The 15,057-nt window shown below is 45.9% G+C and overlaps 1 protein-coding gene across 1 annotated transcript in view; it reads left to right on the top strand.

Moving 5' to 3' along the window:
- The window catches only part of LOC132078585 (peroxidasin homolog), a 42,403-nt gene continuing 27,346 nt past the window's right edge, over positions 1 to 15,057 (top strand). The window contains exons 1-2 of the mRNA XM_059480824.1: positions 1 to 164; positions 8,476 to 8,547. Coding sequence (XP_059336807.1) covers positions 1 to 164; positions 8,476 to 8,547 — 236 coding nt within the window. The remainder of the gene's footprint in view (positions 165 to 8,475; positions 8,548 to 15,057) is intronic.

The raw sequence follows: 15,057 nt of genomic DNA, 5'->3' as shown, positions 1-15,057 counted from the left end.
ATGCTGCTCAAACCTTCAGTTCTTGGGGGCTTTTTGTGTTTTCTCCTCCTGCCTGGTTTCTCGTGCTCCTGCCCCAGCCGCTGCCTGTGCTTCAGGACTACAGTGAGATGCATGCATCTGATGTTGGAAACCATCCCCGAGATCCCGCCCCAGACAAACATTCTGTGAGTAACCACTTCATTTTCCTGCCTTTCTTACCTGCCTGGTCTTTAAAAAAAAAGGAGAAAGAAGGCAAAAAGGCCAAAGGCATACTTTTTATCCGTTTTTCCCCCCCACAGAATTGTAATCCTCAAGAACTGTTTTGTGCTTTTAAAACAGAAACTGCTGCTTCTGGCATCAGTTAATTGCTAATGGGACAATCAAGGAATTGAAAAATTTAATGAGAGTAATTCCAAGCAAGCTCTGGAAGACAGTTTTGGGGAATCAAAGGTCAAAAATGTTAAACTGAGCTTATGGAAAGGAGCATAGTTTGCATTTTAGAAGGCTTTGTGTATGGGTGTAGGGGAGAGAGGAAATAGAGCAGCTCAGGCTTTTGTCTCCAGTGACACAAACACTTCCCTTATATATACAACACCATTTCAGTACTGAATTTCTAAGTACTGGTTTTCCACTTTCTACTTGAACTGTTCAAATCAAAGCTGAGGTTTATTTGGAAAGTAACAGCTGTGGCAACTCACAGAATACTGGAGAAATAAGAAGATGAGGGAGCTGGTGGCTGAATCCATTCAAACAGGAAAGGTGGAGGAAAAGGACATTGAATTCTTGGACAATCTTCAAGAGCTCTTTTTGATAGGCACAGAAGAGCATTTCCCTGTGATTCTAAACTAATCCTAAATTTAAAGGTGGCTTTAAGATGCAGTGACACGTGACAAAATCCTTCCCTCTGTGATACTCTTATCTGATCCCTTGTCTTGGATGACCTTTTTTTTGTAAGTAGCTGGAAAGACTTGTCAAAAATGAATCTTAATGCTCATCTTCCTTCAACTGCTGCCTGTTGCAAAACTTCTCCAACATGAGTTTGAGCCTTTTCCCTTTGCTTGTAACAAGTTCAGTTTAATCTCAGCTGGCACATCCATACCAGCATTTCTCCCTTGAACATCTCACTGATATTGTAATGCACTTTCTCTGCTGGCAGCCAGAGGAACATGCTGTGAGCAGGATGCTGGCACTGGGCTGCTGCCATCCAGGTCTGCTGCGGTGGGTGGAGACCACAGAGGTTCTTGCATTGGTGGCCCACAGGATGAGCTCTACCCTTGCTACAGCTGCCAGAGCTTTCTCACTGCCTGGGCTGGTGCTGGGATGATTATTTGCAGCGTGACCCTGCTCTGTACCTGCTCACTGGGCAGTCTTAAATGCTCTGACAGTGATTTGCAGCATCTCTCTTCACACTCTTACCAACCTTTTTCTCCCTCTTATTCCCCTGCATCTTGTAATATTAAAATATTTAAAGTACCCTGACACTGATTTTAGCAAAGTAACTTGTTGCTCCTTGTTTAAACTTAGATTTTATTGAGGGAAAGGTTTGTTCCATTGGCTGAACTGAGGTATTTCTGAGATCATTGAAGCTTAATTCCTGTTCTCTATTTGCAATGAGGCAATGTTTGCTGTCACAGTGGAGCCTGAGTTTCTGCTCGAGATTCCTGGAGTGCAGAGGGAGGGAAGTTTACTGTCTCACCAACTCTTTCCCAGTTCTGGAATGGTGTGCTCCCTCTGGCAGCAGCACACTTCATTCTCTGCACCACCTTGAATGGGAAACTGGCTTTCAAAGCATTAAAGAAATAGTACAGATGTGAGATTTTTATATCTCACAATATTGCAAAGAAAGATGACTCTTCATGAACCACTATTTTTAAGATTATTTATCCATTTTATCCTCTTTTACTGCTGTCTGCATAATTATAAGCAAACCACATATTGGTGATCATAGACATAAAGAGAGATGAGCCTGGTGAGTGCTCTCTGTTGGCAGATCATGGGCCTTTGTGTGGCAAGCAAAAATCCTGACTGTCTGGCTATCTTGAAGATCTAATATATGCAAATGCATTTCCCAGCCAGTATCCCATTTGTATTTGTTATAAATAGCATTTGAGTAATTAAACTTTTTTTGAATTGTGGAAGATCAAGGAATGCTTATAACCAAGCCCTGACTCCTCCAGCTTTTTGGTATGTTAGTGTTTCTCCTGGGAGAACCCTTGTGTCAGACTGAACATTTGGAATTATAGCAAGAATAGGCTTGATCATGGAGTTATTCTGAGCAGAAAATGTGGGATTGGGATATTTTCCACAGTTATTCTTTGGTGTGAACAGGGCTGAGTCTGTGACTGCAGCTCCCAGCACCGATCCCAGGCTCCAGCTCGGTTCCCTCGAAGAACAGCTGCAGCTTCCAGGTGGAATTTGCTTTGAAGTTGGGAGTTTGGGACTTTCTGACCTCCGTGACTCCGTGCCACCCTCTCTAAGAATCCTGGAAGAGTGGGAAGTCTCCTGGCTGGCACAGGCTGTGCTTCACCATTGGCAGATGGCCCCTGGGTCTGCAGCCAGCTGGCGGCACTGGAGCCGCCCATCGCCTTCCCTGAGCGATGCTGGGCTTGGCACGGAACCAGCTCCAGGATTGATGAGCTGTTACTGGCTCCTCTTGGGTCGCCATTTCCCTCCTCCCTTCCCAATCCCAGCTGGGTACAGCTGAGGATCTGGCCCAAAGTCTGGTTTTAGCAGTAGACTATTTATCCTTGGTAATGGAGACTGCTTGCTTAATCCTGAGCAGAGAATGGGATGGCAGGAACGACTACACGCGTACAGATAAGCCATAAAAATTCATGGTGTAGAGCTGCAAACGTATTTTGGCTGGTGTCTGTTCAACTGGAACACGATTATCCAGATGTGATCTGCTGGTTACTGCTGGGATTCAGGCAGTTCTTCCAGCCAGCAGCCCAGGGAAGGGAACAGCTGTGGAACATACACTCTGAAAATTTCAATAGGTCTTTAACCTCCGCTGCCATTTGTTCTGCAGTGTGACATTTAAAACAATAAACTTCCAAACGTGTGGACATGAGTAGAAGAAATCCATGGAAAGAAGTTCCCCTCTGGCTGGCAGCTAATGGATTGCAATCCAATTATCCATGGGTTTATTCTTCTTTCTGCATTATGCAGGGCACATAATGAATGAGTACTGCTGGAGAAACATAGCTGAGGGCACGGGGCAGGATCTGGGATCTGAGCACATGGCTGGCATGAACTGAAGGTGACCCAGTTGTGCACAGACCTGGTTGCTAATTGGGCAGTGTAAGCCTGGCCAGCTGGACAAGTTTTCTTTTCCTTCCTTGTTGTGCTGCTTTTGGTGCCTGCTCAGCTCCTCTCTTCCTCCTGCAGAAGGAAGGCTGGAGTAAGATAGGGTGTAGCTCTCTTGGTCTATTAATAAGCACATTTTGAGAAGGAATTTTATACGTTTGTTGGGGAAAGGTTTACTGAGCAAATGGGTTCTTGGAAATGCTGCTCTGTTTGTGGTCTCTGTCGTGTGTTTTGGGTTGAAGAAGGGATTACTCATTTCCTCTTCTGTGATAATCTTATATACAGCCATTAAATGCACACCCACACATTCTGCATGTGCCAGGTAGAATCTCTTTCTGACTTCTTTCACTGTAGTGTTTAATCCTTATTAAACCTTCTAGAGGTGACCAAGAACTTAATGTTCTATTTTTAGAAGTCTCTTCATTGGCAAGAAAATGGGGAGGGAAGGTATTTCAAATACATTTTCTTTCTAGAAACATTCCAGCATCTTTTGATGGAAGCATTCTAAGTCTTGTGATTGTAACTACCTTAAGTGTTTAAAATTCTGCTTTTACTGAACTTCCAGTGCTTCAACATCTGGTTCCCACTTGAGTATTTGTACTTTTGTTGCCCTCAACACATCCCTCTCCCTGTAGGGATACCAGGACTCTTTCCTGTTCTCTTTAAGGAGAAGTCAGTATTTTTTTGGTGAAAGAATGTGTATGTATTCTGGGTAAAAACTTTAATGATTATGCTCGTAAAAAAGTGGAAGACTGACACTTTAGCTACATGAGACTCAATATTAAAGTGTTTATTTTACTTCCTCTGAATCAGGGTCAGAACACACTTCAGGAGGAGGGAAAGTTTTCTTCCTTTGATGTATCTTGGATAAATGGTGCAAAGGAATTATGCATTAGGTTAAGAGAATCATACTGCTATGAATGCCCAAGAACAGACTCAGCTGCTTTGGGTAGGATCAGACCCTACTCTTCATCACTGTTAATAAATAATAGCTCAAATTATCTAACACTGATGAATTCAGCATCTTTTTTTGTCATCTTCCAACTTGAATACATGTTTAGGACCAAAACTGTGTTTTGGAGGTAATCCTTGGCCCTACCCTTCCTGGAAAGAGCTAAAGGGATGCCAGGTGGTATTTGAAATGATCCCACCAGGAATGAGGCACCAGCAGATCCCTCCTGCCCTGGCACTGCCCTTTCCAGCATAGCATTCCCAGCAGCTTACATGGACAGAAAAAGAGATCAAACCAGCTCGGTACACTGGCTGCTGGATTTTGGTCAAGTTCCTGCCCCAGCTGACGCAGAGGGAGCCCTTTACAAACCCTGACTCCTGTTTGTGGGAGCTGGAATCTTAAAAATCTGGGTTCAGGAATGCCTGTGGTAATTTTCTTAATTAAAATCTAGTGTTTCTGAATCTTCAGAATAAGTGGTGTGGCAGTGCAGCAGGGAACCACAGCCTGTTCTGCAGCGTGAGGCTCCCTGCAGCTGCTCGCTCTCCACTGTTTCAGCCATGATCCCATCATTTCATTTCCTTGTATCTCCATGCTCAACATATTTTCCTTCCTCTTCGCTCTTTGAACAGCCAGATCTTGATGTCTTGAGCTGGTAAGGCCCAAAATAGCCAGGACTTGGAGAATCCCCAGCCCTGAGCCTCCCCATGGCCTCCTCATCTGCCTCTCAGGGCTGGCAGGGCTCAGCTGTCCATGTAAGGGGCTCTGGGATGAAGGCTGTCATTTATTGAAGCCACTTGGGGACTCGTGTGGGACAGGAACATTCCTGAGCTGGGGAGCTGATGACAGTGAGTCTGGAGCTCTTCATTTCCATCTAAGCAAGGCAGTTTTCCCTTCCTGCCAGGACTGGAGTGGTTTGGCAGGACTGGGGAACCTGCAGAGCTGACTCTGATGTTGTGCAGATAAATGTGAGGAACGAGCATCTTTCTGATAAATGTCCTGGCTCTTCTTGTACGGTGGAAACTTGTCCTATAGGATATTTTTATAGGATGTCTTTCACGCCCTCCCTTCCTCTGGAAACACTGGGAGGAACTTCAACACCTAATAATCTCTGTAAAAGCACCTTTACTCTCTGTGTCATTGTCGGTGGTGATTGTGTGGCTGCCACTTTCCAACCAGTTCTGGGCAGAACTGTCAGCATCACTGCTGTGCACAGCGCTGGGAGCACAAAGGATTCTTCAATGACACAAAAACCCAGTAATTTCCACAGAACTGCAGTAAAACGCCTCTTGTAGCTAATTATCTGCTTAGTTAACATAGTAATACATGAGTCTGTGAAAGCCTAAATAGATTAAACAGAAGTGGAAGTTTCTTGTAAAAGCCATTGATTGCTTTATGTGCTAATCACTGATAATTATTTAACAGAAGGCTTGCAGGGATGATTGTTCTGATAGCAGCTGAGAGGCTCACACTGTGTAATTCTGTAAAGATCCATTTCCCCATCCATGTGCAAATTCTGGCATTTTTTGTAGTCTCTGTCAATAATTCCCCAAATTCAGAAAAGGTGGCTGATTTCTATAGCAGATCCAGGATTATCCACACATCCCAGGTCACTTCCCTGTCAGAGCATGAGGGCTTGGTGGGATTTAAAGCAGAGCCAGTCAAACTGGTGTTGTCCAGAGGGATCTGTGTTGGGTGATGCTGCTGTCCCAGGCCTCCTCTCTGTGTGAAGGCAGATGAGCATCCAGAATCCTTTAGCAGCAGCTGTTCCTTGTGGGAAGGTCGTTTGTAATCCCAGACTGCCACCCTTGAAATCATAGGGGAGAGTTAAATCACGGGGGATTATTTTCCCCCCCCATTTTTCGAATTCCCAGGTGGAAAGCAGTGGGCAGGAGGGAGGGAGCCCAGCTGCTGTGGTGTGGGGCAGCTGCCCTGGGAGGGGCTCTGTGGTGAGTCCCTGTAAAAAACACATTTGTTCCTGAGCAGAAACGTGAACTTCCAGAGTGAGTGCCCTGGGAATAGAGAGGAACAAGTGTTTCTGTGGGAGAGGAGACAAACTCAGTGGGGAATGCTCTCAATCAAACACGTTCAAGCCAGGGATTCCCAGTGCAGCCCTTTGCCGCTGGCGATGCTTTAGGCTGAGGCAAGGTCTGGAGTGAAAATGCCAAGGATGAGCCAAAGTATTGGAGTTATTATATAGTAAAGAGGAATATGCAGGTTCCTCTGCATGCCCAGGGACATCAACACTGGTACCTTTTGATGCTGTCTGGGGTACAGGGGCAGAATAGCCTGGTCCATGCTCCAGGGCAGAATCCACCTTCCTAAATCATGTGTGGCTAATGCCTGTCTCACCTAAAGTGCACTGGGTGTTTTATGAGCCTTGCTAATTCAGATATTTTAAAAAAACCCTTGAATCTGCAGTTTCAGTCAGTGACTATTTGCCCTTTCTATTTGTAGCAATTTCCTGCCATAGTTATTTTATCTATGGTTAAATAAGCAATTTCAGTTCTTTTCATTGTCATGTTTTCTAAACTTCATATCATTCCCATTGCTTTATTTTGGACTCTCTCCAGTTATTTCACATCATTCCTTGAAATGAAGTGCTCAGAGAAGGGATGCAGTGTTTCTGTTCCATTTTTGTCTGTGGGGAAAGCTGTTGCCTTTGTGATGGAAAGCAAACCCAAAAGAACTTGCCAAAGGACTGAAAGATAGCTGAGGTCCAGAGAATCATCTAAAGGCTTTACCTGGAACATAAAACAGAAGAAAAATTAAAATATTTCATTAAAACAATGAGCTAAGCTTTATTACATGCTCCTTGGGGGTGGTGTAGTTTAAAAAGAACGGTAGTTCTGTGTGGTTTAAAGGACTGCAGTTGTCTGAGGCTTTATGTCCCCACCTGCAGCCTGTGACCCAAAATTGGATTTTCCATTTCACTGCCTTCCCTGAGCATGGCCAGATGCAGCCCTGACCCCTGTGTGTTTCTCCCATGTATTTATAATGTTCCCTGTTACCTGCAGCCTGCACTAATTACAGGGCCCTTTACACCCCCCCAGGGCAGCACCGTTGGTGTTTGTGCATTGCAGGCTGTAAATCAAATTCGCCTTTCTTCACCTTTTCTCCTGGTCTTTCCTCGTTTCCTTTTAACGAGGCCATGGAGAAGAGGCAGCACAGTGAGCTGTCACTGCTGCCAGGGTTTAATTGTGTCTGGCTTCGTGGTGGCAGCCGTTGCCTGAAAAATCCATAAAGATACCCTCAAATTCACATTGACAGGGAAGAAAGATGCAGAACTCCCTCTGAGAAAAAAAGGGGCAAGAAATGCACATTTGAAGCAACGCAAGTTAAACCCAACATTTTCTGCCTAAAAAGTAAGAAAATTTATAATGATTTTTTTTAGCATAGAATGACTATGTTTTGCAAACTGCTTTTTTCGTCTTAAAGAAAATGCCCTTAAAAGGCTGCCTTAACATGGAAAAATATCTGTGTATTCCCTAAATGTGATAGATCAAGCAGTGCAGGAGAAAAAAAAATACACTTCAGTGTGTGCTTTGGACAGAAACTTGCAGCAATCCCCATTTGTCAGCTTTTGTGATTTGTTATAATACACTGGGCCATGCAAGGTGCCAAATCAATGCACCACGTTCCCTATAGATGTGTTTATCCTTGGTTAACCAGGTTAAACCACTTAGCTCTTATTTCATTATCCCATTAGCAAGCCAAACCCCATGGTTTTGGGTTCCAAGCTGATGTAGTTCCATGGGCAGCCCTTGAAATTTGCCAGAATCCCCTGGACTCCAGTAATTCTAATTGCAGTTGGCACAGATCTGAAATGCAGGCAGAGATAAGCTGTTGTAAGTCTTGGAGCATTGCAGAGCAAAATGGGAAATTCTTGTTATATGAGGTTATTTGAGCAGATTTAACCATTGTAAGGCAGAGACAGTTTTAGTAGGGAGCTAAATCATCCACTTGATGATGTGTGTTTCTCTATAAATCAGGATGAGATGCAAGAGTAATTGCATGTGAACTTGGGGTGTTTTGCTGCAGACTCTTTTCTCATGGGAATGATTCCTTGACTCCTTTTAGTGTCTGGTTTTCTGTGGAATCAGAATAAAGAATTTTAGCACTATAGGCTTGTCCCAGCTTTTGCCTGACTCTACAGACAAGAGCAGACCCCAACCATTGTCCCTTATCCTTTTCCACTCCCTTCCCTGCTCTAATGGCTTGTTTATATCCTCTGCTTTTAGAGATTTACGCTTCAACCACATCAAGGAGATACAACCTGGAGCCTTCAGAAGACTGAAGAACCTCAACACACTGTAAGTTGCACTCCAAGGATATCCATTTATTACTTGTGTTAGTACTGTCCCCTAACGTGGCTTGAAGGTGGCCTTGGGATTTTATTTATTTCAGTCAAGTTGTGCATATCCAGCCAAAGCTTTAAAATTCCCTCTGTTCCACCCTGTGTCATGTTTCTTTTTTTAAAAAATGTGGTGTTTAATAACTTTCATTATTCACAATTAAGTTCTCTGCTTAAAAATAAAATATAATGAGCTCTAGCGCTGACAGAAGATGTTTGAGCAGGTATGGCCTTAGAGTAGCCCATAAAAGAAGTTCTCATCTGGTATCAAGACAGTGGAGGGGTGGATTAAAATCATCTTCCTTTCCATGGTCTCCTCTAACTCATGAACCACATCAGTTGCTCTGTGTGAGTTCCACTGAGCATCCTTCAAATGCCATCTTTCCCTTTTCCCTAGAAGAGGTGCCTACATCTGCCCTATCCAGGTAGGAATGGGGGTGCAAAGCTGCCCCTCCAGCCTTGTATCACACTCTCATCACTGCTCACACTGCTGCCCTAACCAGCTTCTCACTCTTCCCAAGGGAAACCCTGGGATTCTCTGCTCCTTCTGGCTGCTGCAGGGCTGAGGGCTTGGAGACAGATCTGAGAGCATCTGCACCCCATAGCCAAGGAGCTGCAAACACCCCAGCTCCCAGATCAGAACCAGCAGCTGTGTCAGCACTGCACTGTGCTGGATGCAGTTGGGATGTTGGGGCTCAGATGTAATTACTCGCGCTGTGACGTGGTGCTAACAGCCACAGGATTTCCAGGTCCAGGCTGAAATTCCTCAGTGAGGCAAAGCAGCTCCTTTGGGAACCTGGCAGATGTTCATACATCCATGATCTCAAATGGTAGCAGAAATTCAGGTTGTCTTTTTCTCTCTGGCCTTGAGTGATCTGAAGTCCCTGATCCTGTGAAGGTGGCAGACCTGGGCAATAAGGCATTCAGTCAACACGAAGCAGTTGTAGGAAAAATGGGATTTGGGATTACAGCAGGACTTTATTATTGAGACCTGCTTAAGTGTTATCCTTGAAAAATCAGCATTTGCCCAAGATCCTTGCAATCTTTGTCTGGGGCTGAGTGGCCAAGCCATGAGTGCAGGATGCTCAGAGTACCCTGGCTGTGGCTCAAATGGACTGCTCAAAAACTTTACTGCCACTGGTGCTGTTCATCCAGAACAGCCCAGGTTAGTCTCTCAAACAACAGTGTGTGGCACTTAGTTGCCAAAAATAATAGAGAAGAAAGGATGGTTTGGATGGATTTCTGTCATTTGAGATAGGGTCAGATACAGCGAGAAATGAGAGAACACTATCTAGAGAGATAATAGAGTCCAAATCTGCAGGGTTTTGTCTTATCACCAAGCTCTGCTGAGGCCTCTTGATCTCCAGCCCTGCTCTTCCACCCCTGGAGCTCTCCTGAGTGAGGAAACAGAGGGTTCCAGCTGATGTCAGATCAGTGTGCTGCAGGCAGATGTTTGGCAGCAGCTCCCAGGACCACCGGGCGAGTTCCAGCAGAGCCCTGGGGAAAAGGAGGATGCTGGCAGGGCTTCACTGGGACAGGGGCTCCACCCAGCCTGCTGAGCTCTGTAAGGGTCCCAATTCCTGCCCTGCCAGCTCCTTGGACTGGGCAGCTCTCAGACCTCTGCAGGATTTTGCTTCTGTCTTCTGACTCCTCCACTCTGTGCAGAGTAGATACAGACAGAGCCAGGCTGAGGAGAAGGACCTGACTCTCTCTCTAACACCTGTTTGTGCTCCACAAATGTCTCCAGTTCTTTTTCCTTTCTGTCTCCTGGACTGAGACCTCAAGGACAGCAAGTCATGAACAGATATTAGAGGGAATAGTCAAGAATGCACCCCTGCCATCCCTGAGCTCATGATTTGGGATGCCAGGGCAGAAAGAACAGCGTGTTTTCACAGATGGTGGGCAGACACTCCTGCTTTTCCTAAACAGTGTCCTGTGGCCATTGTCAGAGCTGGCATACTGGACCAGGTGAAACACTGCTCCAACAAAACTGCATTTTTATACTTGCATTCTGAAAATCAACCTGATTTGCCAAGGAAACCTTTCCATTTAGTACTTCTTATGCTTAGTTGTATTTCCTTATCTGGCCAGCAGACTGGAGCACTCAGTTATTCTCACACTTGTAATAAACTCCCACAGCTGAGGAGTTTGATAACTGACTGACAGAACATTGGACCTCACACTCCTGAAGGAAATTTCTCTCCAGGAACTTTGGTTTGTCCAATTCCCACATCAAAACTGACAAGAGCTGAAGAATTTGCTGGTGTTTCTTAGATGGTAAATTTTGCCTGACGACTTAGATAGTGTTTCAAGTGATAAAGAGAATAAATCCTTTAAAATCCCTGAGAGACTTCCTGGGAAAATTTGTCCAGAAAATTTGGAGTGAGAAGTTTGGAAGATAAAATAGCTCAGGTTCCATGTGCAGAGATCTGAGCTTGCAGCTTTCTGCCATTGAATTTAAATAAATCTTCCATAAGCAAATAAATGTTTTTAAAAGAGCTTCTCCCACTAATGGCAGAGGAAGAGCAACAGATTCTGGTGAAGCTTCTGTTCTCCATCTCCTTTAGGGCAGGGTGGCTGTTCTGTGTCCAAGTTTGACAGTTTATAAACCACCCTGAAAAGGAAACCTTTGTAGCCTGTGTTGGATGCAGGGAGATGGGTTGAGATGCTGACAGGAGAGCAGCCTGTGTGGATGTCCAGTGGGGCTGTTCAACAGCTCAGACCCTTCCCTCTGCTTTCTTCTGATGTGGGAGATTTGACAAATCACAGAGCACTACTTTAGCATTAAAAACAGGAGCTTTGTGTGTGGAAGAGTCACAGTCACTGTGGGCACTCCTGGTGCAGCACCACAGGGAATGAATGAGCAGTTAACCCAAATCCTGCACCACTGGGAACTTCCTGTGCGCAGGTGGAGAAGTTCTTTTGGGCTGAACATCTCAGAGAGTTGTAAGATTTCCTTGTCCCCTCCAGCTGGCTCTGCTCTGTTCCCATCTGTGCTGATGGTGCTGGGCAGTTTTAAACTCTTAATATTTCCCCTTGGTACCAAAAAAAAACCAAAGTAGCAGGGAGAGTGAGGCAAACCGCTCATGTATGGCATCCCCAGCTCCCCCAGGTCCAGCTGCAGTTTGCCATCACTTGCTGCATGGCTGAAGCCAGCATTAGCTCAGAGCAGGTGCTGTGGGAGAGAGAGGAAATGCTGTGGGCCCATGGTGAGGCACAGCCTCTCCCTGCTTCCCAGTTTCTGCTCCTTTAGGTCATTTCTGGGTGGGGATGGATGATGACAGCCCTGACTTCCCAGGGAGTCAGTGCTGCCCTGTCAATCCCTTTGGTTCCCTGCTGTATTTTCACAGGGTTGCTGCTCCCTGGGTCTCTCCAGCATCCCCCATAGAAGTGTCCAAGCCAGGGACCAAAGTTTCTTTACACCCCCAGTGTGTATTTTGGTATTCCTGAGGCACCCTGGAGAACAGGGACTCTGTGGAGACCACATTGCTTGTGCCTCTGCCTGGCCCTTTGCCCTGCCACTGCTCACATCATGTTTCTCTTTCTGCTCAGGTGAGAGCAAAACATTCCTGGTGAGTCCTGCAGCTCTGCTTTAGGTGCTGCTGCTGGTGAAGAGTCTGAGAGTGAACAGAGCAGTCATGTGGAGTTTCTGTCTTTTACTCTCTAGTAACTGCTGAGAGAATGTGCTCCTGCCAGCAAGGAGGGGATGTCAGAGCCTGCCTGGATCTCAGAATAAAAGTTCTTCCCTTAAATATGGGAAATAACTATTCCAGATCATTCTGTCAACAAGGGGGAATGTGTGGTTGAACATAAAACTCCGTTTTTCTCCCCCTCTAAATACACTACGTGATGATTTCTATTAGTGGTGTGAGGAAAAAAATGGCTGTTTTGTCACAATGACTGCAGCATGTGGATTGTCAAATGAAAGGAGGAAAGAGAACATGGTTTGAGTCTGAATTCTGTCCTGTCACATCATTTAATACATTCTTCAAAACAGAAAACCACTCATTTAATGGAACTTAAGCCTGTGCCTGGAAACCTAGAGAGAGGGTGGGGAAGGAGAAAGGAGAGGCAGTCACACATAAAATCTAGATGAAACTGAATGTAAAATGTTCTCCTGGTGAATCTGGGCCAGATCTATGGTGCTTCTATATCTCAAACATCCCAGAAGAGTCTGGCAGGAATAAAACCTGTGTGAGTTCTCCTACTCATGTGGAGTCCAGTTCATGGGGCATGAAGGGAAATGCCCCATCCTATTGCCAGGAAATGTGCTTCTGGTACCTTTAATTTAGCCTGGTTTGCTACAGGGTGTGGTTAAGATAATGAGGGAGATAATTGTCTTCCCAGCCTCGGTCTGCCATTTATTCCCAGCAGATCTGGGTCCCAGCTTTCAGCCCTCTAAGGGCAGCAGGAATTTGGGCATTTTTGCTGTGGATGGCAGCTGGGACAATAGCCAGGCCATGGCAGGATTTGGCACACTGCTCTGCCTGGTGAATTGCAGAGGAGTCAGGGAGCAGACAGCTGTGCAGGAGCCATCCAAACTCTCTCTAGGAGCCAGCTGTGCTGCTTTGTCCATGGATTTCTCTGAAAGCAGCAGTTTGGAATAAGTGGGCTATTGTGGACTTCATCATTATCTCACTTTCCAGTGTTTTCCAGGACTTATCCTTCCATTACAATGGGGAATCCTGAGACAGGAAGCAGAGATGACTTCTTCCATGCACTTATTATTCCTAAATCAGGCAATGAACAAGTTTTTAAGTATCAGACGATGAGATAAGAGCCCTGCATGCTGCTTGCCATCTGAACTTCCAGGATTCATCTAATTTGGCTGGCTCAGTGATTACACTCCCTTGAACTGTACAAAATAGCCAAGACAACAAAACAGACTGGGATAATGCTTTTAAATAGCCCCAAAACACAGCCAGACAACATGATGGAATTTGAAATCCCAGTGGAGATCAGTCCTGGTCTGAACTCTGAGCATTAAAGACAACAATCAGCAAAGGGCTGCAGGCTGTGCTGCTGCACGGGGCTGCTCAGGCTGTTGGTGTGACCCTGCTCACCTGGTCAGTGCCACCTGTCCCCTGGCAGGCAAATGGCCAATGCAGGTGTGTGCCAGCTGCTCACATCTGTGGCAATGATGCTCAGAACTGGGGCCAGGGCTCCGATAACAGAGCAGGAGCTGCCTGGTCCTGCTCTGGCCAGAGATGGAAGCTGATGGGGCAGGGAGGGAAGCAGGGCTGGTGCCTGGGTTGTCTTTGTCTTGTGGGCAAATAGGCAAAAGCTCCCTCCCACACTGCCCTCAGGCAGTCACTGCCAGCCCTGGGGTGTTCAGTCATCAAATAAGCTTTGGGGTTGATGCTCAGGGACTGTATTTCCACTCAGCATAGCTGGCTGTCAAAGCAGGATGGTGTGTTCCAAGGACTTGACATCATTTTTGCATCCTTAGGAGTGAGCCCGGGCTGTTTGACCTCGGCTGTGTGTGTGGAGCTGTTGCTTCCAGCTGTGCAGGAGCTTTCCAGCCTCCTCTGCCTCAACCCAGCCCTGGGCTGTGCACCCTGGCAGTGGCACCCACACCCCTGCTCCAGGCAGGATGGGCAAATCCAGGGCAATGAGGCTTTTCTCAACCCCTCACTCGTTGCCTGATGTACAAAGTTGTTTGCTCTTGAGTTTCTCACATGCTTTTTCTGACCCTCAGTGTAATTCTCCACCTGAGAAAAAGGCGGTGGAAAGCTCCATCAGCTGCCTGGAGAGAACTTGTGAAGCTGCCATCACATGTGTGTGTGCTTCTGACATCTTCTATCTCTTCTGTGATCCTTGAGGTGTTTGATTTCACCTTCATCTTCTTTTCCCACAAGTTTTTTACCCTTTCTCCCCATCTCTTTGTCTTTTCTCTCCATCCTTTACCTACACAATCTTGGTTTTGACCAGGAAAAGACCTTGGCTTGTAATGACAGAGGCTTGGTTGCTCTTTTTTGTCCAGAAAAGCAGAAGATTGGGTTTTGCTGCAGGGAAAGTGCTGAACTGTCTTCTCACCTGCTGCCTGGTGGCAGATTGTTCCTGAGGAGCAGATCTATGGCAAAAATCAGCTTGTAAAATGCACATCCAGCACATGTATTTAATGTGACCCAATGCAGTAAGGTCTGGCTGCTTGCACAGAAATTGCTGTTTTTCCTGCAACACCTGAAAAAGAAATCTTTACAGGACAGAGTCACAAATTCCCTCTCTGCCCACAGCTCCATTTAGGAAATTTAAAAATGAGTGGTGCCTGTTGAAATCCTTGCTCTGGGCTGTTCAGCACTAAAAACTCCACCAGCTCTGAGCTTTGCCAGACCTGAACCTCAGTGAGAGCCACAGCGAGGGACCTGTGGGAGTGCAGCCACGAGGAGCAGCTCACTCTGTGTGTTAGGGAGCTATTTATAAGTGATTTATTGTGTTTTCTCAGTGCTGGGCTTGGCAGGGGCTGCAG

Source organism: Ammospiza nelsoni, chromosome 12 (genome assembly GCF_027579445.1).
Source record: "Ammospiza nelsoni isolate bAmmNel1 chromosome 12, bAmmNel1.pri, whole genome shotgun sequence".
Classification (NCBI taxonomy): domain Eukaryota; kingdom Metazoa; phylum Chordata; class Aves; order Passeriformes; family Passerellidae; genus Ammospiza; species Ammospiza nelsoni.
This window is presented reverse-complemented; position numbering and strand designations above follow the sequence as displayed.